This window comes from Diachasma alloeum, unplaced genomic scaffold (genome assembly GCF_001412515.2).
Source record: "Diachasma alloeum isolate Michigan unplaced genomic scaffold, Dall2.0 Dall_scaffold_00177, whole genome shotgun sequence".
NCBI classification, from domain to species: Eukaryota; Metazoa; Arthropoda; class Insecta; order Hymenoptera; family Braconidae; genus Diachasma; species Diachasma alloeum.
In genome coordinates, this window is record NW_021680343.1 from 509,891 (window position 1) to 534,390 (window position 24,500).

The 24,500-nt window shown below is 35.6% G+C and overlaps 1 protein-coding gene across 4 annotated transcripts in view; it reads left to right on the top strand.

The window, feature by feature from the left end:
* Window positions 1–24,500, top strand: part of LOC107037757 (colorectal mutant cancer protein) — a 43,618-nt gene that overhangs the window by 14,255 nt on the left and 4,863 nt on the right. Inside the window, exons 1-6 of one of the 4 annotated variants that reach the window (XM_015256507.2) lie at window positions 5,746–5,894; window positions 14,634–15,131; window positions 21,541–21,802; window positions 22,527–22,684; window positions 22,772–23,002; window positions 24,058–24,434. In XM_015256507.2, coding sequence (XP_015111993.1) covers window positions 14,877–15,131; window positions 21,541–21,802; window positions 22,527–22,684; window positions 22,772–23,002; window positions 24,058–24,434 — 1,283 coding nt within the window. In that variant the 5' untranslated portion in view covers window positions 5,746–5,894; window positions 14,634–14,876. The other 3 variants (XM_015256514.2, XM_015256500.2, XM_015256492.2) reach the window with 3 other exon arrangements.

Here is a 24,500-nt window from a genome sequence, read left to right on the forward strand (position 1 = left end):
GGAAACTATGAGAGATAGAGCCTTAAAACCTATTCCATTCGATTCCTGAGGAAATTTGGGTTCCGTATAGGCAGATGGACGGCTCAGAATTGCGTTTTTCCACTTCCTACACCCTATACAAGATGAATTAAATTAATTTTTTTTGGCATTTTCGTTTTTCGCGATTATCTCGGAAACTATGAGAGATAGAGCCTTAAAACCTATTCCATTCGATTCCTGAGGAAATTTGGGTTCCGTATAGGCAGATGGACGGCTCAGAATTGCGTTTTTCCACTTCCTACACCCTATACAAGATGAATTAAATTAATTTTTTTTGGCATTTTCGTTTTTCGCGATTATCTCGGAAACTATGAGAGATAGAGCCTTAAAACCTATTCCATTCGATTCCTGAGGAAATTTGGGTTCCGTATAGGCAGATGGACGGCTCAGAATTGCGTTTTTCCACTTCCTACACCCTATACAAGATGAATTAAATTAATTTTTTTTGGCATTTTCGTTTTTCGCGATTATCTCGGAAACTATGAGAGATAGAGCCTTAAAACCTATTCCATTCGATTCCTGAGGAAATTTGGGTTCCGTATAGGCAGATGGACGGCTCAGAATTGCGTTTTTCCACTTCCTACACCCTATACAAGATGAATTAAATTAATTTTTTTTGGCATTTTCGTTTTTCGCGATTATCTCGGAAACTATGAGAGATAGAGCCTTAAAACCTATTCCATTCGATTCCTGAGGAAATTTGGGTTCCGTATAGGCAGATGGACGGCTCAGAATTGCGTTTTTCCACTTCCTACACCCTATACAAGATGAATTAAATTAATTTTTTTTGGCATTTTCGTTTTTCGCGATTATCTCGGAAACTATGAGAGATAGAGCCTTAAAACCTATTCCATTCGATTCCTGAGGAAATTTGGGTTCCGTATAGGCAGATGGACGGCTCAGAATTGCGTTTTTCCACTTCCTACACCCTATACAAGATGAATTAAATTAATTTTTTTTGGCATTTTCGTTTTTCGCGATTATCTCGGAAACTATGAGAGATAGAGCCTTAAAACCTATTCCATTCGATTCCTGAGGAAATTTGGGTTCCGTATAGGCAGATGGACGGCTCAGAATTGCGTTTTTCCACTTCCTACACCCTATACAAGATGAATTAAATTAATTTTTTTTGGCATTTTCGTTTTTCGCGATTATCTCGGAAACTATGAGAGATAGAGCCTTAAAACCTATTCCATTCGATTCCTGAGGAAATTTGGGTTCCGTATAGGCAGATGGACGGCTCAGAATTGCGTTTTTCCACTTCCTACACCCTATACAAGATGAATTAAATTAATTTTTTTTGGCATTTTCGTTTTTCGCGATTATCTCGGAAACTATGAGAGATAGAGCCTTAAAACCTATTCCATTCGATTCCTGAGGAAATTTGGGTTCCGTATAGGCAGATGGACGGCTCAGAATTGCGTTTTTCCACTTCCTACACCCTATACAAGATGAATTAAATTAATTTTTTTTGGCATTTTCGTTTTTCGCGATTATCTCGGAAACTATGAGAGATAGAGCCTTAAAACCTATTCCATTCGATTCCTGAGGAAATTTGGGTTCCGTATAGGCAGATGGACGGCTCAGAATTGCGTTTTTCCACTTCCTACACCCTATACAAGATGAATTAAATTAATTTTTTTTGGCATTTTCGTTTTTCGCGATTATCTCGGAAACTATGAGAGATAGAGCCTTAAAACCTATTCCATTCGATTCCTGAGGAAATTTGGGTTCCGTATAGGCAGATGGACGGCTCAGAATTGCGTTTTTCCACTTCCTACACCCTATACAAGATGAATTAAATTAATTTTTTTTGGCATTTTCGTTTTTCGCGATTATCTCGGAAACTATGAGAGATAGAGCCTTAAAACCTATTCCATTCGATTCCTGAGGAAATTTGGGTTCCGTATAGGCAGATGGACGGCTCAGAATTGCGTTTTTCCACTTCCTACACCCTATACAAGATGAATTAAATTAATTTTTTTTGGCATTTTCGTTTTTCGCGATTATCTCGGAAACTATGAGAGATAGAGCCTTAAAACCTATTCCATTCGATTCCTGAGGAAATTTGGGTTCCGTATAGGCAGATGGACGGCTCAGAATTGCGTTTTTCCACTTCCTACACCCTATACAAGATGAATTAAATTAATTTTTTTTGGCATTTTCGTTTTTCGCGATTATCTCGGAAACTATGAGAGATAGAGCCTTAAAACCTATTCCATTCGATTCCTGAGGAAATTTGGGTTCCGTATAGGCAGATGGACGGCTCAGAATTGCGTTTTTCCACTTCCTACACCCTATACAAGATGAATTAAATTAATTTTTTTTGGCATTTTCGTTTTTCGCGATTATCTCGGAAACTATGAGAGATAGAGCCTTAAAACCTATTCCATTCGATTCCTGAGGAAATTTGGGTTCCGTATAGGCAGATGGACGGCTCAGAATTGCGTTTTTCCACTTCCTACACCCTATACAAGATGAATTAAATTAATTTTTTTTGGCAATTTCGTTTTTCGCGATTATCTCGGAAACTATTAGAGATAGAGCCTTAAAACCAAATTCGGGTCCCCTATAGGCAAGTGGCTGGCTCAGAATTACGTTTTTCCACTTCCTACACCCTCTACAAGATGAATTAAATTATTATTTTTTGGGCATTTCGTTTTTCGCGATTATCTCGGAAACTATTAGAGATAGAGCCTTAAAACCAACGCCATTCGATTCCTGAGGAAATTTGGGTTCCCTAAAGGCAGATGGACGGCTCAGAATTGCGTTTTTCCACTTCCTACACGATTTACCACATAAATTAAATTATTATTTTCTGGGCATTTCGTTTTTCGCGATTATCTCGGAAACTATTAGAGATAGAGCCTTAAAACCAACGCCATTCGATTCCTGAGGAAATTTGGGTTCCCTAAAGGCAGATGGACGGCTCAGAATTGCGTTTTTCCACTTCCTACACGATTTACCACATAAATTAAATTATTATTTTCTGGGCATTTCGTTTTTCGCGATTATCTCGGAAACTATTAGAGATAGAGCCTTAAAACCAACGCCATTCGATTCCTGAGGAAATTTGGGTTCCCTAAAGGCAGATGGACGGCTCAGAATTGCGTTTTTCCACTTCCTACACGATTTACCACATAAATTAAATTATTATTTTCTGGGCATTTCGTTTTTCGCGATTATCTCGGAAACTATTAGAGATAGAGTCCAATTCTCATTGTGAATTGTCCAATACTCTTGCTATTGCAAGAGTATTCGCAATTCTCTTGATGAACGTCCAATACTCTTCCTCGAATTACCCTTTGCAAAATCGAACACTGCAAGAATTCAGTGAAAAATCAAAATTCATATTTAATATCCTCTCATGTCACACCCTTCGCCGAAACAAGAGCAAAATACGAGAAATGGAAAAACGGGTTAAGAAGTTTCTCCAGTAGAAACCAGACGAACTTTCAAGATCACTCATACCTCTCCCATGAATAGGACAAGGATATCAGTTTCCCCAAACCTTGGAATCCACCTCACGACATCTCTCACCCCCCGGAGGCGTTAAACTTGCACAAGTTTATGCCGCGAAATCGATTCCCTCCTGGGGGCTTTGATGGGTCGTGCTTTCAACTGGAGTGAAGGAAAAATGATGGAAAAAAAATTTAGGGAAGAGAATGGACTCTCGAGGGCAGAAGTTACGAGGAGCCAGACGTTTTGGAAGTTGAGTTTTTGGTGAGTTTAATCCGGGGAAATAATCAACGGAATAAGTTTGTCTTTCACACAGTTGCGGATAGTCGTATCGAGTGAGTGAATTTCTTTTTTTTTTTCATTTGGACCTCGTTTCGAGATGTTTTTTGGTGATTGTTACAGTTGTTGAAATTTTTGGAATTGTTTGTGAACGATATTTTGCCTTCAATAGTCAAAACGTGGAGAAAAATGCTGCTTGGCCTGTCTCAATAGTCCTACTTCGACTGACATGTTGTTTTTCTCTTCACATTTCCGAGTGAAAAATTCTCCCCATTGAAAAACAAAATCATACAATAAGAGAAAGCAGCGTTTTTTCTCTCCCATGCTGTCCTATTTCAGTGGTATTTACTACGCCTTCACTCTATTCTGGCTTCTAGTCGTTGTGTCGCCGGAATTTTACCTCATACCCCGAAAAAGCCACCTTTTCTCGTCTGGCTCCGTCTCGACGGATTCCAACGACGCCTTCTACCGTTGTACATCGGCTTTTCATCCCACCCTCGCACACCCTGGGATATTCAACCCTCTCTCTTTTTCCCCACTTAAACCAAGTTTACCACCAAGTTTTCTCGCGCTTCCTTACGTTGGAGTACTGAAATGAACCTCAGAATTCACTCCCAATTGAGTTAGCTCGAGAGTTGGCCCGGTTTATCTAAATTCGAGGAGTCATTTTTCTGGGAGCTTTGCTTGGATTAAAGGAGTACTTATGCTACTCATGCTAATTTATTTTCATATCCACATGGTCGAACAATAATTCTTAAATCAAAACTGGGGGTTTTAATCATCAAATTCGTCAATGAAATTCCTCGAGAAATTTTGAAAAATCCGATTTTCTAAAAGCATTCAATACTTTTGAAGAAATAATGGCAATTATTCAGACAATAATTGGAAGAATTGTTGATGAAATTACAATTTTGCCAATTATTTTAGATATTTTTGTCGAATCGTAAATTTTTCATTTTTTTCTATCTAATTTATTATGTGTTTTTCAACGGTTTAAAATGGAAAATGAAATTTAGGTCTTTGAAACACTAAAAAATCCTCAATCCCAAAATAACGAGTGAAAAAGTGGAATCTCTCCAAATCCCCGTCAAATTTAATTAATCCATTGAAATTGCAATTTCCAATTATTTTGTAAATCTTCCTCAAAGAGCCAATTTTTTTCATTTTTTCTCAATTATTGGAATGTCTCTCAACGATTTAAAATGGGAAATAAAATTTAGGTCTTTAAAATACTTAAAAATCCTCAATCAAAAATGAATATTCTTCATTCAAGATTAAAGAATTCATAGAATAAAGAGTAAAAATTTAAAAAAAACAACAAAACAGTAAAAAAATGGAATCTTTTGAAATCCTCCCGCAATTTAATTAATCCATTGAAATTGCAATTTCTAATTATTTTATGAATCTTCCTCAAAAAACCAATTTTCTCTAATTTGGCCCCAAATTTGGAATGTTTCTTAACGATTAAAAGTGCGAAATAAAATTTCGGTCTTTAGAACACTTGAAAATCCTCAATCAAAAAATAAATTTTCTTCATTCAAGATTAAAGAGTAGATCAACTGAAAAATAAATTAATAAAGTACGGAACTGTTCGAAAAAACGATTATTATTTTCTGCATAAAATTCATTAATTTCAAATTCTCCCCTAATTGCATTAATCCATTAAATTCACCCACCCCCTAACGCCCATCGCCACTAGGAATCAAAATTGATACCCGGACTCCTGATAATGGATAATGGATGTAGGACAATAAATAAATCGCACCACTAGACAGAAAATGAATCGAAAAGTGCTGAAGGCGAACGTATCGGCCCCTATCAAACGTTTCTATCGCGGTTGCGCTTCCCATACACGCTGTATGCATTGATGACTGGCGCCGGCTCTTTCCACGCCGCCCCCGTTTTTCGCCCCATGGCGAGAAGATGTACGCTTGGCAATACTCAGCGAATCAGTCTGTCACTGGACGCCGCAGTGCGCGCGCTTTAAATCGCATTACATCGGGATTTACAATAATATTCGCAAAAAAAAAGAATTCACCAAAGATTATTTAACATCTACATTTAATCTCATAAATAAATGAATGGAAACAAGCAACAACACAAAGAATAAATCGAGTGTAAATAGGAAAATCGAGTAGTGATACATTTTTTCTTTCGTAGGAAATTGATTGATTGGAAATTTCCGTTTCACTAGAAAAAACTCGTGAATTTGTGGGGTTTTGTTACGTTCCGAAAGCTGTGCAATTTTTTTACAGAAAGGTTCGATTTATCAAAGGCTATTCGACTTTTCGCTTCAATTCAATAACCGGAAAATAAAAACGAAAAATAAAAATAACAAGAAAATGAAAATATCAAGAATAAATGGAAAAAATAAATCTTGTAACAATTCCTTTTCATGAGAATTTATTGATTGAATGGCCGTGTCATTAGAAAAAAAATCTCTCCTGAATTTGTGAAGTTTTGTTACATTTCAAAACCTGTGCAATTGTTCATAGAAAATTTGAATTCACTCAAGATTATTCAATATTAATATTTATCTTGAATTCGATGAACAGAAAATAAAAACAAACAACAACAAGATCACAATATCAAGTGTAAATGGAGAAATTAAATCTTCTAACAATTTCTATTTCACAAGAATTTATTACTCGAATGTGTGTTTTATTGAAAAAAAAACATCTGTCCTGAACTTTTTCGAAGATTATTCAATATCTGCATTGAATGCAATAAACAAAGTGTTTTCTCTCATAACAATCTATTGATTGAACATTCCTATTTTATTACAACACAAAAACACTCGTGAATATCGGGGCGTTCGTTTCATTCCAAAAGCTGTTCAATTTTTCATAGAGAATTAAAATTTTTTCATAGTCTGATGCTTCTGATATCTAAACGTGAAATAATTCGCCAGGTCTATCTACAGTCCCTGGCTCACGTCCAGAGGATATACCCGTAAAACAATGCGATTCATTTAATTTCCATTAAACGCTCCCCGTGCGTCTGCCATCCGTCGTAGACTGCCCCCCACCCCCTGGCTCCACTCGGTCTGCTGCCCTTTCCCTCGTCTACGTGTTTCTTTTCCAGTCTGCCTAGAAAATTGACCCTATCCAGTGATTTCATAGTGAAATAAGTAGAAATATTATGACTTGATTTGGTAGACATCAACATAAGGAATATTTTCACGTAAAAAAAATTCAATTTAGTCACCTACACTGGTAGAAATTTTTTGAAATTTCATTGAAGATATAATGAATCTCATAAGAGTGACATTGAATCGAATTTAGGGAAAAAATTACATCAATTTTCAATTTTTCCCTGAATTTTTCTGATTTTTCTGAATTTTTACAGAATAATTAAACTGCACAATCAAGTATTTTACTGATTTCCAGATGATTTGAACAGAAAATCAATGCAATATTTCATTTTTCAATGACAAGATTTCCTGAAATTTCAGTGGAACTTGAACACGATAAAAATTTACGGAATTTGGCACGGTAAATTCAGACGAAAATTTTTGACAGTGTTCTTATTGAAATATTGAGAAAAAAAGATTTTAGAGAAATTGTTGAAGAAATTTCGCTCAGCTGTGCTCCTAAAGTTTACCTAAATAATCGACTTCACTTTTTTTATGTAAAGATTGATAGAAAAAAATTCCGAAAAATCCGCGCACTCATACGGGCATATACACACATTTTCTACAAACATATCTTGACGTTTCATAACATTCTACATAATTTTCATGCAAAATTGGAAGATCATAAAAATGAACGATTACAAGGCTTCCATTCGGAAGTAAAAATATCGTGATACAATAACATATATCGCGAATGACCTCGTTATTCTACGGAGAAGTCGATAAAACGAATGGAGATGAAAAAATGGGAAATATATTTACTGAGATCCATGAATAATTGATATGTCATGGGAAGTCTATTCTGGGTGGGGATAAAATGTGGTCAGGATTTCCGAGGACTCTTGGATTCATATACTGCAGTGCAGTTTCTTATCTGGACGATGTATTTCGCATTGATGTGCAAATCGTGGGTTTCCCGGGAGACAATCGACCGTTTGTTTATGGTCAAGGCAACCTACTGACACAATTTTTGAAGTGGATAAATTGAACATGAAGAGGAGGAAAAAATGATTGAAAAGAGGAAATAAATTGATGGTTAGATTGAATTCGTTGATTTTGGGATATCGAAGTGCTTTAGCAATTTTCTTCGTTGAAATGGTCATAAGCAATTATTTTTGCAAAGCGAAGAAGAAAAACTGAAATTGAAGGAACAGTGATTTCTCAATTTTTTTTTATTATTTTTCATACAATTTAATTGATATTTTCCATAATTGGGAAAAAACGTCTTCAATTCAACGATAATTCCTCGAGACTTGACCGATATTAAATGGGAGTCTTCAATTTTGGGCAATTTATCAACTTTTTTTGTTGAAATATTCATAAAAAACAATTTTTCCAAACCAAAAAAGTAATATATTTACATTAATATATTTTTTGCGAAATGGAATTACAAAACATATAACATCCCATGAATTTTTTTAATTATTCGCATAATTTAATTGACACATTTCATAATTCGAACAAAAAACTGTCGAAGACCCTTGAATATCTTGCATTCACCGAGAACTTCTAAAAAATATTCTTTCCAAGTCTCGAGGGAAATACTCCTGATGCCCCCGAGAATCGATAGCTATGTTCTCCTCCGCCGAGTTTTTTTCTTCTAATTTATTTTTTAATAACTTTCAACCTCGTATTTCCATCAGCTGGCACTGCCAGTTTGCCATCCCATGCTAAGCGGAGACGTGGGCGGAGTGACGTCCAAGTGTATGGAAATCTCATCTCCAGCTCGATTACATGAAAACACTTTTATTTCCTCCATATTGCAGAAAATAATCCAGCAATTTATGTGCCCCATTAATTACGACATCCCCTGGGCTCTTGAATATTTTCTGATATTTATCTGTCTCCAGATATTCAATAATCGCCTTCGATTGCCCCACGCGTGTCCGGCTACTATTGAATTTCCCCGGGAATAAAAGAGATATTTACAACCTGGAATGAAAAAAAAGAGGGGGAATAAAAATTGAAATGCAAGAGCCAGCCGGCGTTTACACGAATTAAAAGCCACGCGGTTTAGGGTTACGCTCGACGCGTGCACGGGAATCAGTAAGCACTAATTACCCGACCAACTGCCCACGTAATATCATCCCAACCCCTTCCGTTAAGGTCAACGTATAATCATGCATTTATACATTTGTGTTTAACAACACAACCCCAGGTTCTTTCGCTACCCTTTTATTATCGAACGAGTGTGAATCATCGGATTGTGTACAAATCCTGCTGGGAGATGTGGAATTTTATTTTATGGAAATTTAAAAAATATGGATCGTTCTGAAGCCGCTGATAAAAAAATTTTAAGGCAACAATTCATTTTATATGGAATTTCAACAGATTTTAGAAATCCTTGACTGCTTTGATTTTTATTCATTTTTTCTCCATTAAATTTTCATAATGAATTTTAAAATTGTAGTCATTGAAAATTCTGCATTTTTCTAATATAACGTAAATCTGTTATATTTAATAACTTTAACAATAATTGATGAATTGACGAATAATTTAATCTCAAAGATGAAATTCAAGTGCCTCTGGCGATGAAATTTGAAAAGATTATAAATGAATCAATTTAGAATTTTCTCCCATCAAACAAAAAACAATTGATTGAATAATTAATATTTAAAACTTATTTTTGATTCACCTCACAGTCAATAATGATATTATTAATTATCAATATTCATGGATAGAAATCGTTCTCACAATTGAATAAAAAAATTCTCAAGAAATTATGGAATGACTCAGACCCTTCTGACCCTCGAAAGCCTTCATCCAAGGCACATTCAAGGTGTCGCTATCGCCCACAATGTGCAAACGATGTCCAAGGGTAGATAAACCCGTTGGTCTAGCACGTTTCAGAAGCGGGATTAGTTAATCTGCGATCAGACCCACAGTCTTATCTCGTCCACAGCACACATGTCCTTACCCCAACAATCTCTCCCCGAGTCCCTAGATCGTCCAGCCTTGACTGCCGCCGATTTGATTTGAGACTGTCCATACTGAGATAAAAAATTAGTTCTGCCGAAAAATTATATGTTCCACGTGAGAATATTTGATGGAGTTGAACAGATTTACTTGGGGAAAATTAACTAACTTGATGAAAGAAAATTCAAGATCTTCCACAAAAATCCTTTTTATAATTACTACACGGAGAGAAATGTTCAGTAAAAATTACGAAACTCACAGTTCGCTCACCGATTGCGGAATCAACTCAGAAAATTTAACGGACGGTATCGTAATTTTTCACTGGAAATTCAGGTAAAAATTACGCGACAGTTCCGTAAAATTTCCTACACCCACATTTCGCTCCGGAATTACGGAAAAGATACGTAATTTTTATAAAATATAAAATATAAAATAAATATTTCTCTCCGTGTATTAGAAATATCCCTAGAAGAATTCGAAAAAATATAATTTTGTGTACTCCAATGATTAGAACTGAGAGAACCCCATAAGATTATACCATCGAAATAATACATTGAAGAGGAAATAATATTGCTTTCCCAAAAAAAATTATTTAGTTCTAAAGAAAATTAAATTCCTCTCTTGCAATTATGATTCGTTCCAGGGAAATTGATTGTCATGTTTTGTTGGAAACTTTATTTACATAATCACATAATTTTTCCGGAGAACCAATTTGTCCTCTCCGAGTCCACATTTAAAAGCGCAATAGATCCATTATCCTACATGCTGTACACCATTGACTCACTCCATACCTCTCTCTTTGCTTTGGGCATCCCTGAAGGCCTCTGAAGAGGAGGCACCACCCATAATATTCGGTAATATTTATAGCTGCACAGTGCCCTCGCGCCCACGGGTTATGAACTTCCCTGTCTCGTGGGACGCTATGGTATGCGAGATTGTATCATCCTTCTTGTTAAATTGATCATGGACTGTTCTTAATTATAGACTTCTTAATCGGATCGAGAACGTGACGTGTTTTCAATTAAATTATGGGTGGAACATTCTGAGAATCAACTCTTTATTTTTATTCCCAATTGAACATTGATGGTTTTTTTTTGTAACTGTACATTGAGAGAAAAAAAATTTTTTTTTTTTCAAATAAGTGTAGTTTGAACTATAAAAATCGGCAGTTGAACATTACAAAAAATAGTGTATTTCGATACGAGTGTGTAAAAGCGTTTTTTAACGCTGAAGGTGGGTGTTGCCCTCCCAAGAGCGAAATAACACTTTTTCCACGAGTGTCGAATCCTACTTTTCATCACACTGTGTGAAAAGTGGGATTCAAAATTTCTCTTTACGCACAAGTGATAAAAAATAAAATCTAGTAATCTAGTGATCAATTGATGCATAAACATTGAAATTACCTGGATTGTTTTGTATTAATTTTCAAGAGTGTAAAATTCATTTGGATTTAGGTAGGAATAAATCGCTGATAATAATTTCGAATTCTACTGAAATTTCAATGAAATTTCAAATTTCTGAGCTGGCAGAAGACGAGAATTTCGTAGTTTACTTAAATTATCAACCAAAACATAAATATTTCGCTCCCAATTTCGCTGAATTTACAATTTATTCCTACTGTACAATAATTCTCTTGGAATAATGTAACTGGATTTTACAGTTTACATTGACTTCTCCACGAAATTATCAATTTTAAATTTCGAAATTCCTCGAAAATCCAGTGAAACTAATAGCTAATTTCCTCCAGCGATGATTTTTTCAAACTCGTAATAAATTCATTTATAATCATAATGTTTCAAAGAAACTAATTAAAGTATTGAATAACGCACTTTGAATGATGCCTAGATAACCTGAATATCTTCAACACTCCCATCTCTCTTTAAAAATACAAAAACCATTTTTCATTTTTATTCAATGACTGCCTTCCACTTTTTCACCGTAACACGACTCCGCCCAGTGAGTAATTAACCCGTTTAATTAACGCCCCGGGAGAACGTGCCAAGGCGTCGAGGACGAGTTTCCTTTAACGATTAATCAAATACTTCGCTAAGTGCACTCGACTTTTCCGAAAAAGTCTGGGTACGCGGGAAATCAGGATCATTGGACATTAGAACACGTTTCATCCCCCCTCCCCGCCCTTCCAATTTATTTAAAGTCTGTTTATACTCGATGATGTTTATCGTCGCGATGGATTGAAAGAGATCATTAATCTGGCGGAAAGTGGAATGCAATAGAATGATGGAGTTATACAACCCATCGTGGTTGTCATTTAATATCAGATTATCAGAAACTGCGTAATTAAAATGAATCGGTATTTTTGAAATGGGTATCGTGATGTTAAGGTTAGGATGAAGGTTTCTAATAGTCATTACTGCGTAATCGAAATTACTTTGCAGGAAAAAATTCTAAAGTCACTATATCAATACTTTAATATCTGATAGCTCTTTTTGTGAAACACAAGATTCTCGTGGATTAGTTTGAGGCGACAATTTTTTTATTGAAAAAGTAAATCCAGAAATTAATTGCGTAAAAAGGTTTTCGAAATGCTATAATAATAATTACTACGTTCTCCATTACTTTTTGTGCAGAAAAAGTGAAAATGGGTAGAAGGACTTCCTTAGAGAGACTTATGTATGAAATAATTTTTTGATTTAAAATTAATTAACGAACAATTGATATTAACTATCGATATTGAGACTAGGATGAAGATTTGTAATAGTCATTACTGCGTAATTAAAATTGCTTTGCGGGGGAAAATTCTAAAGTCACCATATCAATAATTTAAATATCTACTGGCTCTTTTTGTGAATCACAAGATTCTCGTTTATTAATTTAAGGTGACAATTTTTTTATTGAAAAACTAAATTCATAAATTAATTGCATGAAAAGGATTTCGAAATGTAATAAGAATAATTAGTACGTTCTCCATTACTTTTCGTGTAGAAAAAGTGAAAATGGATAGAAAGACTTCCGTAGAGAGAGTTATGTACGAAATAATTTTTTTATTTAAAATTAATTAACGAACAATTGATATTTACTATTGATATTGAGACTAGGATGAAGATTTCTAATAGTCATTACTGCGTAATCGAAATTACTCTGCAGGACAAAATTCTAAATGTCACTATATCAATAATTTAAATATCTAATGGCTCTTTTTGTGAATAAAAAAATTCTCCTTCATTTATTTGAGTGGACAATTTTTTTATTCATAAAATAAATCCATAAATTAATCAAATTGCACGTATAACTCCATAAAAACGTTTTCGAAACGCCGTTATTATAATTACCAAGTTCTCCAGCTTTTTTTCAAGCAAAAAAAGTGAAAATAAATAGACTCGAGTGGAGAGTTAACGAGCGAGCAGGAGGGATTCATTAAAAACGCTGAAAATTGCAGAAATTCCCACATTTAAAATGAGTTTCACCTCTGCGAATTTAGATTTAACACCGCAGCTCACAATTTATGGTATTTAAACTTCACCTCTCCTTTCCGACTAGTATTTCAGAATTTTTTTCAATGCTAATGTCTCCATTAGTTTTACATTTCACGATGAGAGAAATTGTGACATTTTATTGTGTCTATAAACGACTGTGTAGTTTCGTCTTCACGTACTATTCCCCAGTATCTGTTTACTCCCGGCAATATTCACTCCCTCAGGGGGATGGGGGTTGGGTGTAACAAACCCGAGACGCCGTCAGGATAATCTGGGTCGTCTGTCCTCCAGACGCCCCGGAAACAACGACAGATTTACACTTGGGACGATCCAATAATCTATGTATCAACCCATCTAAAAACAAATTTACCACTCAGTGTGACATTCTGAAGATAAATTGCACTGGAGAAAAATAATAGAGCCTTATAAGTCTTCGACATCTATAATAAACTTGCGTAATTGATGAGAATGACAGTGAATATTTTTTTATCTTGTGCCTCGATTTAGAAATAACTTGAGAATAAAAAAAATACGGGTTAGCAAATTTAGAACAAAATTTTTCAGTCGAAATGATATTCTGAAGACACATTACACTAGCAAGGAATAATAAAAAATTCCAAGTCTTCAATATTCGTGATGAAACGTTATAATTGTCGAAAAATGTCAGTGAATATTTTTTCACGTTGTACTAAAATTTACAAATAATTTAAGGGCCGAAAGAAATTATGAGAAATTCCCAAGACAAATTGCACTAGCCTGAAAAAAACAAAACGTTACAAATTTTTCAATATTCACAATAGAATAGAACAGAATTTATTTCTCTTGATGTTACAAAGGGTACTTCCACTACCCTTTTCTCCTTTTCCATATCTCTTTGGTCATACTTTGCATTATTTACATTTCTTACATTAATATTCACAATAAATTTTCATAATTGAGGAAAATGTGAGTGAATAATTTTTTTTTACGTTTTTACATTTATAAATAATTCAAGTAGCATAAAATTACGAGAGTTCTTATCACTAATCTATCTAACTTTACGGTGGAAACCAAATTTTTTAATCAGAATGACATTTCGAGGACAAATTTAACAAAAAAACCAAACGTTACAATGAATTTTCACGATTAACGAAAATGTGACTGCATAATTTTTCATTACGTTTTTACGTTCAGAAATAATTCAAGGAGCACAAATTTACGGGTTTTTACCACTAATCTATATAACTATACGATGGAAACCAAATTTTTCAGTTAGGATAACATTCCAAAGACAAATTGTACAAAAAAACAAAACGTTATAAATTCCCAATATTCGCAATAAATTTCCATAATTAATGTCAATGTCAGTGAATAATTTCTTACGTCGCGTTTAGATTGAGAAATAAAAAAGCAGCAAAATAAGGAGCACAACACCTACGAAATTATTTATCAAGTCCCCACAATAAATTGTTTGTGATAAGCAGTGGAGTGAACATCCAGTGACAAAGAGAAATTATCGAAAACAATGAAGCGTTAGTGAATAATTAATCAAAGTGGCGGGCTTCACCTTCTCTCCCAGCAATGGCTCCGTGGCGTCTTCCGACTGCTACGGAGAGCGTTTTCATCGTCACCAATCGATGACAAACAATATCCCACGTATTCACACAGCACTAAGTAATAATCACCGGGAAATACCGGCCAAAGACGGTATTGATGCGCCACTGAGGCGAGACGATTTGGTCTATGTGCACTGTGCAACGACCGAGGACGAGGTTGAGGAAGATGAGGAAGAGAATCATGCTGTTTCAATTACTCGATCTTGGCTGTGTTGTCCGAGTGAAAGGGAGAATGAGCGAGTCGTTCCTATACACGTACCGGCTAATGGACAGAATGTGAGTTTAGAGACGTTTATTCTCTTTTATTTGGCTTGGGAAGATGGAAAAACTACTCTCGTTGGGGGAAATCGTTTTACTCGTTATTTGAGATGATGAAGAACTGAATGTCTATTTGTCGATGAAAGAAAAATCTGACAATGAAGCATTTTGCAGATGCATTCAGAGAATGGCATTGTAAGAAAAGACTTTTAATGTCTTTTTTGATGATAAAATGGCAATTTTCACTTGCCTTTAAGCATATTTTTTTTGCAAATTGTGTTCTCATTTGTAATAATTGTATTTTTATTTGGCTGAAGAAAATGCAAAAACTACATTCATTGGGGGAAATCGTTTTACTTGTGATTTGAGAAGGTGAAGAACTGAATGTCTATTTGTCGATGAAAGAACAATCTGACAATGAAGCATTTTGCAGATGCATTCAGAGAATGGCATTGTAAGAAAAACTTTTAACATCTTTTTTGATGATAAAATGGCAATTTTTACTTGTCTTTAAGCATATTTTTTTACAAATTAAATATGAGCGTAATTTTTGGAGATGGCGTCTCCATTTATAACAATTGTACTTTTATTTGGCTGAAGAAAATGCAAAAAACTACATTCATTGGGGGAAATCGTTTTACTTGTGATTTGAGAAGGTGAAGAACTGAATGTCTATTTGTCGATGAAAGAAAAATCTGACAATGAAGCATTTTGCAGATGCATTCAGAGAATGGCATTGTAAGAAAAGACTTTTAATGTCTTTTTTGATGATAAAATGGCAATTTTCACTTGCCTTTAAGCATATTTTTTTTGCAAATTGTGTTCTCATTTGTAATAATTGTATTTTTATTTGGCTGAAGAAAATGCAAAAACTACATTCATTGGGGGAAATCGTTTTACTTGTGATTTGAGAAGGTGAAGAATTGAATGTCTATTTTTCGATGAAAGAAAAATCTGACAATGAAGGATTTTGCAGATGCATTCAGAGAATGTCATTGTAAGAAAAGACTTTTGAAATTTTTTTTTATGATGATAAAATGACAATTGACAATTTCCACTTTAAACATATTGTTTTTACAAATTGTGTTCTCCATTAAATTCGAGCGTAATTTTTCGAGATGGCGTCTCCATTTGTAACAATTGTACTTTTATTTGGTTGAAGAAAATGGAAAAACTACATTCATTGGGGGAAATCGTTTTAATTGTTAGTTGAGAAAATAAAGTTCTGAATGTCTATTTGTCGATGAAAGAAAAATGCATTTAAAGAATGTCATTCTAAGAAAAGTTTTCTTTTTGATGATAAAATGACGATTTTCACTTGCCTTTATCAACTTGACGCATGACTCATCAAAATAACTAGAAGTATCCAACAGTAAAATCATACACGAAGAAAATATGTTTAAAAACAAAATTGAAAGAAAATTTTCTCATTCCCTCAAATTTCTTGAGGATCATCGCTTATCAGAAAAATTGAGGATAATCTTTACAAATATAGATACCTAAATACAATTTCTCATCTGCATCACAAGCATACAAACATAAAACAGGTTCCGCAATGAAATCTCCAAAGATTCACTGATTTTCTCAATTTGCCTGAGGACTATCCTCTATCTACCCCAGAGTTCTGCATAATTCCTGAAAATAAAGACCAGGAAAGTCCTCCCCCACGAGGAGGCCAAAACTATAACAATCCCCAGTCCCCCCTCGTAAAGGAAAAAATATAGGAATCACTTCACTATCTTTATTCCTACATCTCCCAGCAAAAGATCTCACGTTCACTGGATCTCAGGGCATAAAAGTACATCTCGCATTCAAGGAGGAAGGGCCTCACACATAACATGCTCCACTTTGCGCACACAGTACTCACCATTAAAGACCACGATCTGGGTTAATGGCTTTTTGCACTGAAGCATCTTCTTCCTTCTTCGGTATCTTCCCCCTCGAACAATCCTTGATTTTTTTTCCCTGGCAATTCGCCAGGTTCACAGGCATTTCATGAATTTATGAAATAAAAAGTTGAAAATTGGTCGAGGAGGATGAAGACGAGAACTTTGTGTGATGCCTTTCACCAAAGGGGAGTGGGAAAAAATTGAGGGAGAAATGAATGGATGAACAGAACAAGACAGAGGATAATGGCTGGAGGAGGTGGAGGGCTGAGGTGCACTGACCGCCAGCTATTTTGATTGCTGGGCTTCAGCACAAACTCCTACCCAGCAGCAGTGAGCACACGGAAGCCAAATGGAATCATCATCTTTATGATTTTCTTGGGCCCCAGCGAAGTCATCCATCTTTCTAGATTTTTTTTATGTTACTGTATGATTTGTAATTCTTCCGGAATGCTGCCTTCAGCGGTTTTTACTCCTCTCGCAGTAGATAAATAAACCCCGGGGATGTGGGCACTGGGTATGAGAACAATTTCATTTGCGTCAACGAGGATATCCATCTGAATCGAATGAATATTTATGGTCGAGGCATTCAACGATCTAACGAATTCATTCGGTTGATCGATTGGAGTGACAGTGGCACATGAGGTCATGGCGAGGGGGAAATGTTGGAAACACGTTGTGGTAATTAATTTCATTATTTTCAAGTCCCAGAAATTTTTATCATGTTTAATTTCCACTGAAATTTCAGAATATCTTGTCATTGAAAAATCGAATATTCCATTGATTTTCTGCTCGAATGATCTGAAAATCATTAAAAATTCGGAACACTTGGAAAATTCATGGAAAATTTGAAAATTCTTGTCATTTTGGTTCTGATCATTTACGATCCATTGAAAATTCAATCATGTTGCAAACTTTCCATCTCACTTCCACTGAAATGAATTTCGTCGAATTCTACTTAAAACTTAGAATTTCAAAACCATTTTTCCCCTAAATCGGATTCAATGTCACTCTCATGAGAATTGCTACCATATTTTCCATGAAATTTCGAAAAAAATTTAACAGTGTACACTCCTTGCAAAGAAAGCTGTAAATTTTAGTGCCGCCATTCGAGAGAATTGATAGAAATCAGTGCCATTCACACTGAGAAAAAAAATTACATTTGCCGAGTATATTTACTTGCCACAAATAAATGTATATAAATATCTGCATAAGACATGTGTAAATTTTCTCGTAGTTAGTAAATATACTTGGCAAAAGCAATTTTTTTTTCAGTGCAGGTCAATATAAATTTGAATTTTATGGTAAATTCAGCGTAATTTGGTTCTAGATATTCATATTTTCATTGATAATTCAAGTAAATTGCAGGATTCTAGTCTTTTGGCTGCTCAAGAATTTCGCATTTCCTCGAATTTTCCGTGAAATGTGAAATTTCATGATGAACTTATTTATTTCATCATGAATTTAATTAATTTCACGATAAGAATATTATGAAACGTGAAGAAATTTTGTTCTTAGGGTGATGCCTGTACGTATTCACGCAAAACCTTGTTTTCCCGAAAATTAAATTCAATGTCCATGAGATATCAATGTTTTTCTAACAACCTATGAAGACGTTGAAACATTGAAATAAATATCACGAGTAAGGTCACACTCAAATCGTAACAATATCCCGTGACATTTACCTCCTGCAATGACCTTGTCTCGATAAAACGATGCATCAGGACGACGAAGAGTAATTGGATATCCAGGGGTATGGCCTCAGCAAGCGGCAATTTACCGGCACCAGGTGTATGTGGGTCTTCTGTTTGCCCATTGGCTACACCGACGGGACACATCCACCTCGTCCTTCACATGTCTCACCTCCATTATCCAGTTTTCAATCTATCAAGGACTCTTTCCACTCGGAATGTCAGGGATTCATCCTGGGGAATTGCTTCGAATTCTCTCTTTTTTACAAAAAATTATCTGTCTCCTGTGTCACGGGACCTCTTCCAGCACTCGCTAAAGTTGACGTATAATTCTTCGAGAAATTCGAGTGTTAGGATCGATGCACACTCATCCGGTATCAATTTACTTCCAGGAATATTCCTGACACTCGACCACGACTCAAGGCTGGTGAATTAATTTTAGAAATCATTTTGATTAAAACTATTGGTTTATTGATTCACAGTTATGCTCGCAATTGGGTGTTATCTTGGTGTCTTGGGGGATGAGTTATTTTTTTCCGCATGTTGGAACCAAGTCGGGGCAGGTTCCAACGTTACATCTGGGCTTGGCCATCACGCAGGGTCTCCCGTCGGGGCAGGCTGGAGCATCTTGACAGCTTTTGCCAGGGAGATGAATGTAGTCGTCGCTCTGGGCATTGGAGACCATGCAGTAGGCCACCAAAATGAGGGCCAGGGTCATCACGATTTGCTTCATATTTTGTTTCTGGACAAAAAATCATTATGACATTACACTGATAGACAGGATTAGTTATTGTTAATCAATGGATTTGTTAACAATAACTAAGTTGTTGTTGGAGGCTAGGGTCTATTCGATCTCACCAAATGTTCATTCGTTAATAGTTGAAGGGAGACTACTATGAGTTTTAAAAGTCGTGGGTTATTGGAGTGAGACTTTTCATGCGTTGAAGATTGATTATATAAATCTAAAAACGAATAATTAGTGCAAAAAAAATTTTTTTTATTGTTCGTTCGCCCGAAAACGCTTAAAATGCCAAAACCCGTCCAGGGCCTTCAATTTTTTAGCTACGAAGAATTTTTTTTTCAAAATGTTCGGAAAAATATGTGGAATAATAAGTACGAGCTATTTTTTTTAAATTCGTCTCTTAGATGGCAAAAATTTTTTTTTGTATTTTTTTACGCAAATTGTGAATTTTTTTATATAAAAAAAAAATCAGCTGTGTAGGAGTCGAATTCCAAACTGAAATTTCCATGAAATTTCATTTTTCTTCTAACCGTCCTATCGTCTTATCTAACCTTCTAGCGTTTTATCGTTCAACAATAATCGCTCCCCTGAAATATGCAATCCCCAAGTCGAACACAAATTACTCACTTTTTATTGTTCACCAAGTAGGTCAGGTCTCGCGGAGTGATCGATAATATCTGAATCCCCGAGTGGTTCATCTTCGTGTTTTTATCCCATTCCCTCCTACCTTCAAAACAATTTTCGCATGACGCGGAACGACCGACACGCTCCGCTGAAGGCCGCATTCATTTACGACTCGTTCCTCGCGTTATGTTTCCTTTTTTTATTTAGTATGTTTTAGTATAATCGGTGTCTGGTATTCTCAGGAATTGCTATTGCACTCTCGATAGGCGGTAATACTCCCATTTCAGGAGATTCTTGTACTTTTGTATCGGAGAGCATTGTTTTTTCATCTCAAGTCATGAGAGAAAAAACAGGAAATTGAGGGATCAATTTTCGTTTATTTGAGTAACGCCTCGGTCAGGAAACTCATTATACAATTTGCTGAAGGCTCATTTGAATTTTATTGGGCAATTTGACCACATGATGAGGATCCTCCCACAGGAAAAATATTCAGACTTGTGGTTTCTTCACGATTACGTGTCATAACAACTTGTGAATTAATTCGAGGCTGAATTAAGAGGAAAAAAGAGCGAATGTAACCGGACTAATTTCTCGAGCTGACAACATTGTCATCACAGTCTGCTTCTATTTCGAGAGATTTTGGCTTTGAAAATTCAAAATTTTCTCAATTATGCAATTTTTCTTAAATTATTTAAAAAATTTTCATTTACTGAAAATGTAGCGCAAATTTTGAGCAGGAATTTTTTTTTGCTTAATGAAGTTTTTGTAAAACGTGAAATTTCATTATTTTATTTTCCAATAAATCGAATTTAAGGCCTTAGTGGATTATCTTTCGAACGTTATCTCGATCATTTTTCCATCTTCATAATGTAAAATATATCACAATTAACATTGGATTTTACATCACGCAGGAGTCCCTAAAAATTATGATTGTACAATAAAAAAAAGTAGAAAAAAACTGAACATTTTCAAAGAGCGTTTTTAATAAAGATTAAGAAATAAGTCCGATCGAGAGGAAATAGTGAATGGATAATTGATCATGGTAACTAACGATCTGAGAGCCATCGACTGCTGTGATAAATCAAATTATTAATTTGCAATTTGCTCCCTATTGGGTTTATTTCCCAATATTATTCAAAAACGCTCTTTGAAAATGTTCCACTTTTTCAACATTTTTTTGATTGTACAATCATCATTTTTGGAGACTCCAGGGCTATGTAAAACTGAATAGTAATTGGAGATCATTTCAGATTATCAAAATAAAAAAAAACAACGAAGATCACGTTCCAAAGATAATCCACCCGGGCCTTAATGTACAACTTAACTTTCCATGAAATTACAATTTTTGGCTGAAATTTCGGGTAGACTTTTGTGGAAATTTTTACCATTCTGTCGTCTCAATGAAGATTAGTTCTGTGACGTTACTTCATTCTTTCTCTTTGTGTGTTGAATAAACCATCACAACGAAAAATAAATTTTTTTAGCTTCATGCCGCCGCGTTATCGTCCCTGAGATCAGAGGTAGCCGAGCTGAATGCCCGTCTTCTGTCGGCAACGAGAGCAAAAGAGGCTGCGGAGGCGTCACTGATAAGAGCCGAGGCACAGGTAGCAAGGGCCGAACAGAGGGCTGAACAGCAGTCAGCCAGGCAAGAGGAACGACTCACTGAACTTCACTCTGTCATTGCTGAGCTCGGGCGACAGCTAGAGAGACACAGGGCAACTGTCATTGCCGAGGAGGATGAGTCAGGCACGATTTTTTTCTACTTTTCATTCTTTTTTAATCTCTCACTCTTTCAATTGTTCTCTGTGCTCTCAATCCTCTGGAGCTTGCGTCGGGAGATATTAAAAATGAGGGGAATTGCGAAATTTTATTGACATTGGATTGAGGCCATTGTTTTGGGGATTTTTGCGTATTTAGTTTGTAAATCACGTGTGATAATGGCGATGCTTTTCGTCATATTTCTCACTGTTAAAATTTTTGGCTGAAATTTCAGGTACATTTGTTGGAAATTTATTTTACAGTATTGTTTCACTGAAATTAAAAAACATCTCACTGAAAATTCAATATTTTATAGAAAAATCAATGAAAATTATAATTTTAGTTCAATTATTTCATAAAAATTAAGTATATTCTCCAGTTATCAGTTAATTAGAAATTAATTATTCATCCAAGCAAACAGTATATCGACAATTTGTCGACAAATTGCCGGTGTCCTGTTAAATTTTGGATGGTACAAGTAAAAATTTTTTTTCTAGGATGTTTTGATTGAAAATTGAAGTTACGGAATTTTTCTCTTCATGCTGCTGAAAAATTTGGGACTAAATTGATTTTTCAGTGCAATCTGAAATACCTATCTTTTTTTTTCCAACAGTTCTCAACAAAAAATCCTCATTCACCCCTAATTTTTCATGTCATTTCAATAAACGAAAAACAATACAACAATTGTGATAAAAAAAAATTAAACCTCCAGAAGTGGAAACGAGTAGAGATGCTGAAGGATCGATAACAAATCCAGTGGAGGAGTCAGAAACCGGTGACATTCAGGGAGATGGTGATCGTACCCTGGGCGATGCCGACTCGAGCGAGGACAGAAGTTGTGGAGATGAGATCTCAACTCGCCAAACAGAGGTAAAAGAGTTCTTTGAAAAACCCGACTGGAAACTTCTGTTTATCCACGAGAAGAAAAAAAAACCACTGTTTTTCTTTGACAAACAGAATGATCGAGAACAGCTGGACAGCCCCGCGGCTCTACCCACCCCAGAGCCAACCCAGCAAGCAGCCTCGTGTCAGAGTGTCGCTGTTGCTACACTCCAGGAGGAGGTTAATGCACTGAGAGCTGAAATTGCTACTCTGCAAGCACAACTTGCGCAGTTCAGGGGCCATCCTGGACAGAATAACCACTCGGGGCATCATGGGAGCAGTGACTCACCCAGAAGGGATCACAGGGTACGTTCACCGCGTTCATTAAGTTGTTTTAATTGAGTAATCAAGAAGGAGTTGATTGTGTCAGTATTTCTCTCGCGCAGGGGACTCTGCGAAAGATGCGCTCTTGAAAGTTTTTGGGTAAAATTTCAGGTACTTTCCTTTGAACTTTTTAGCATATTGTCATTGCACTGGCGTTGCAAGGAATTTAATGCCACTAAAAATGCAAAATTTTAGGAAAAAATGAACGGAAACTGTGAATTTTAGTTCAACTATTCCATTAGAATTGATAGAAATTAGAAAAACTCTGGTAAATATATTCTTTTCGATTCAGAATACCCAAGTATCAGAGCTTTCATTTGAGCCTCATTTGACCCTAAGTTTCCGGATATTTTACAATGATTTTGTTATTGAAACTCTGCAGATCTGCATTTGAATCTCGATATTGAACCGTTAGAAAACATTTTATAAACCTGAAAAAAAATAGAAACTTTAATTTTGGAGGAAGATTGATGAAATAATTGAAAAATTAGAATTTTTTAAAATTACGAGCATTTTCTCAAAATAATTTATAAACAATCACTTTTCCACCATAAAAATCATTCGCTAGAAATCGTAGCAAATTCATTCGTATTCAGAATTTTATTAGAAATCCATTTCATGCCTGAAAAAATAATTATTTTAGTTTAAACAATTATTTATTCATAAACAATGAATGTTGACGCAATTTAATTGACAAATTTGATGGTTGATAATAGTTGAATCTACAGTGTGGTCTGTACCAGACTGTAAAAGATACTTGGATATCCTTAACTGAAAATTTCGCTTAATCTGGTACTGGATATTCATATTTTTATTGAGAATTCAAATAAATTGGGAAATTTTGGTCTTTTTGCTGCCCAACAATTTCGAATTCCCTTGAATTTTCCGTGAAAAGTACAATTTCATGATTTTTCCTCACAAATCGACCAGAAAAACTGCAAATATAAAATATATTCCCAAAAACCTTATGGTAAAGTCGATAAGACCCTCTGTCATTGCTGATTTCAATTATTTTTTCTTCCAACCTTTGATTCCAGAGAGGAAACATCAGCTCCCCTGAGCCCCTCACAGCCCCCTGCTCACCCCTCCTGCCGCCCCTGCAAACCCCCCCAGCGAAGAATCCCTCCCGAGAGGAGGTCCCAGTTCTGAAGATGGCTGAGAGAGTAAAATTGAGAAGAACCGATGAGAGGCACATCACTGGGCCTGACATCACAAATTTGGGTGTCTGCTCGACCATGGTGGCTGAACACCTAGTCTCTGATCTTCTGGACCACTCCAACCTCCACGAGCTCAATGGCTCTGAGAAGCAGTTCGAGGTCGAAACAGAGAGGTTGAACAGCAGACTTGAGCATGCCAGGGCCAACAATGCTGTTCTTGCTCTGACTCTGCACGAGAGCAAAGCCCAGTGTGACAGGTGATCTAGTCAATTATTATTAGACAGGTCACACTAATCTATTTATCTCATTTATTGAAATTTCAT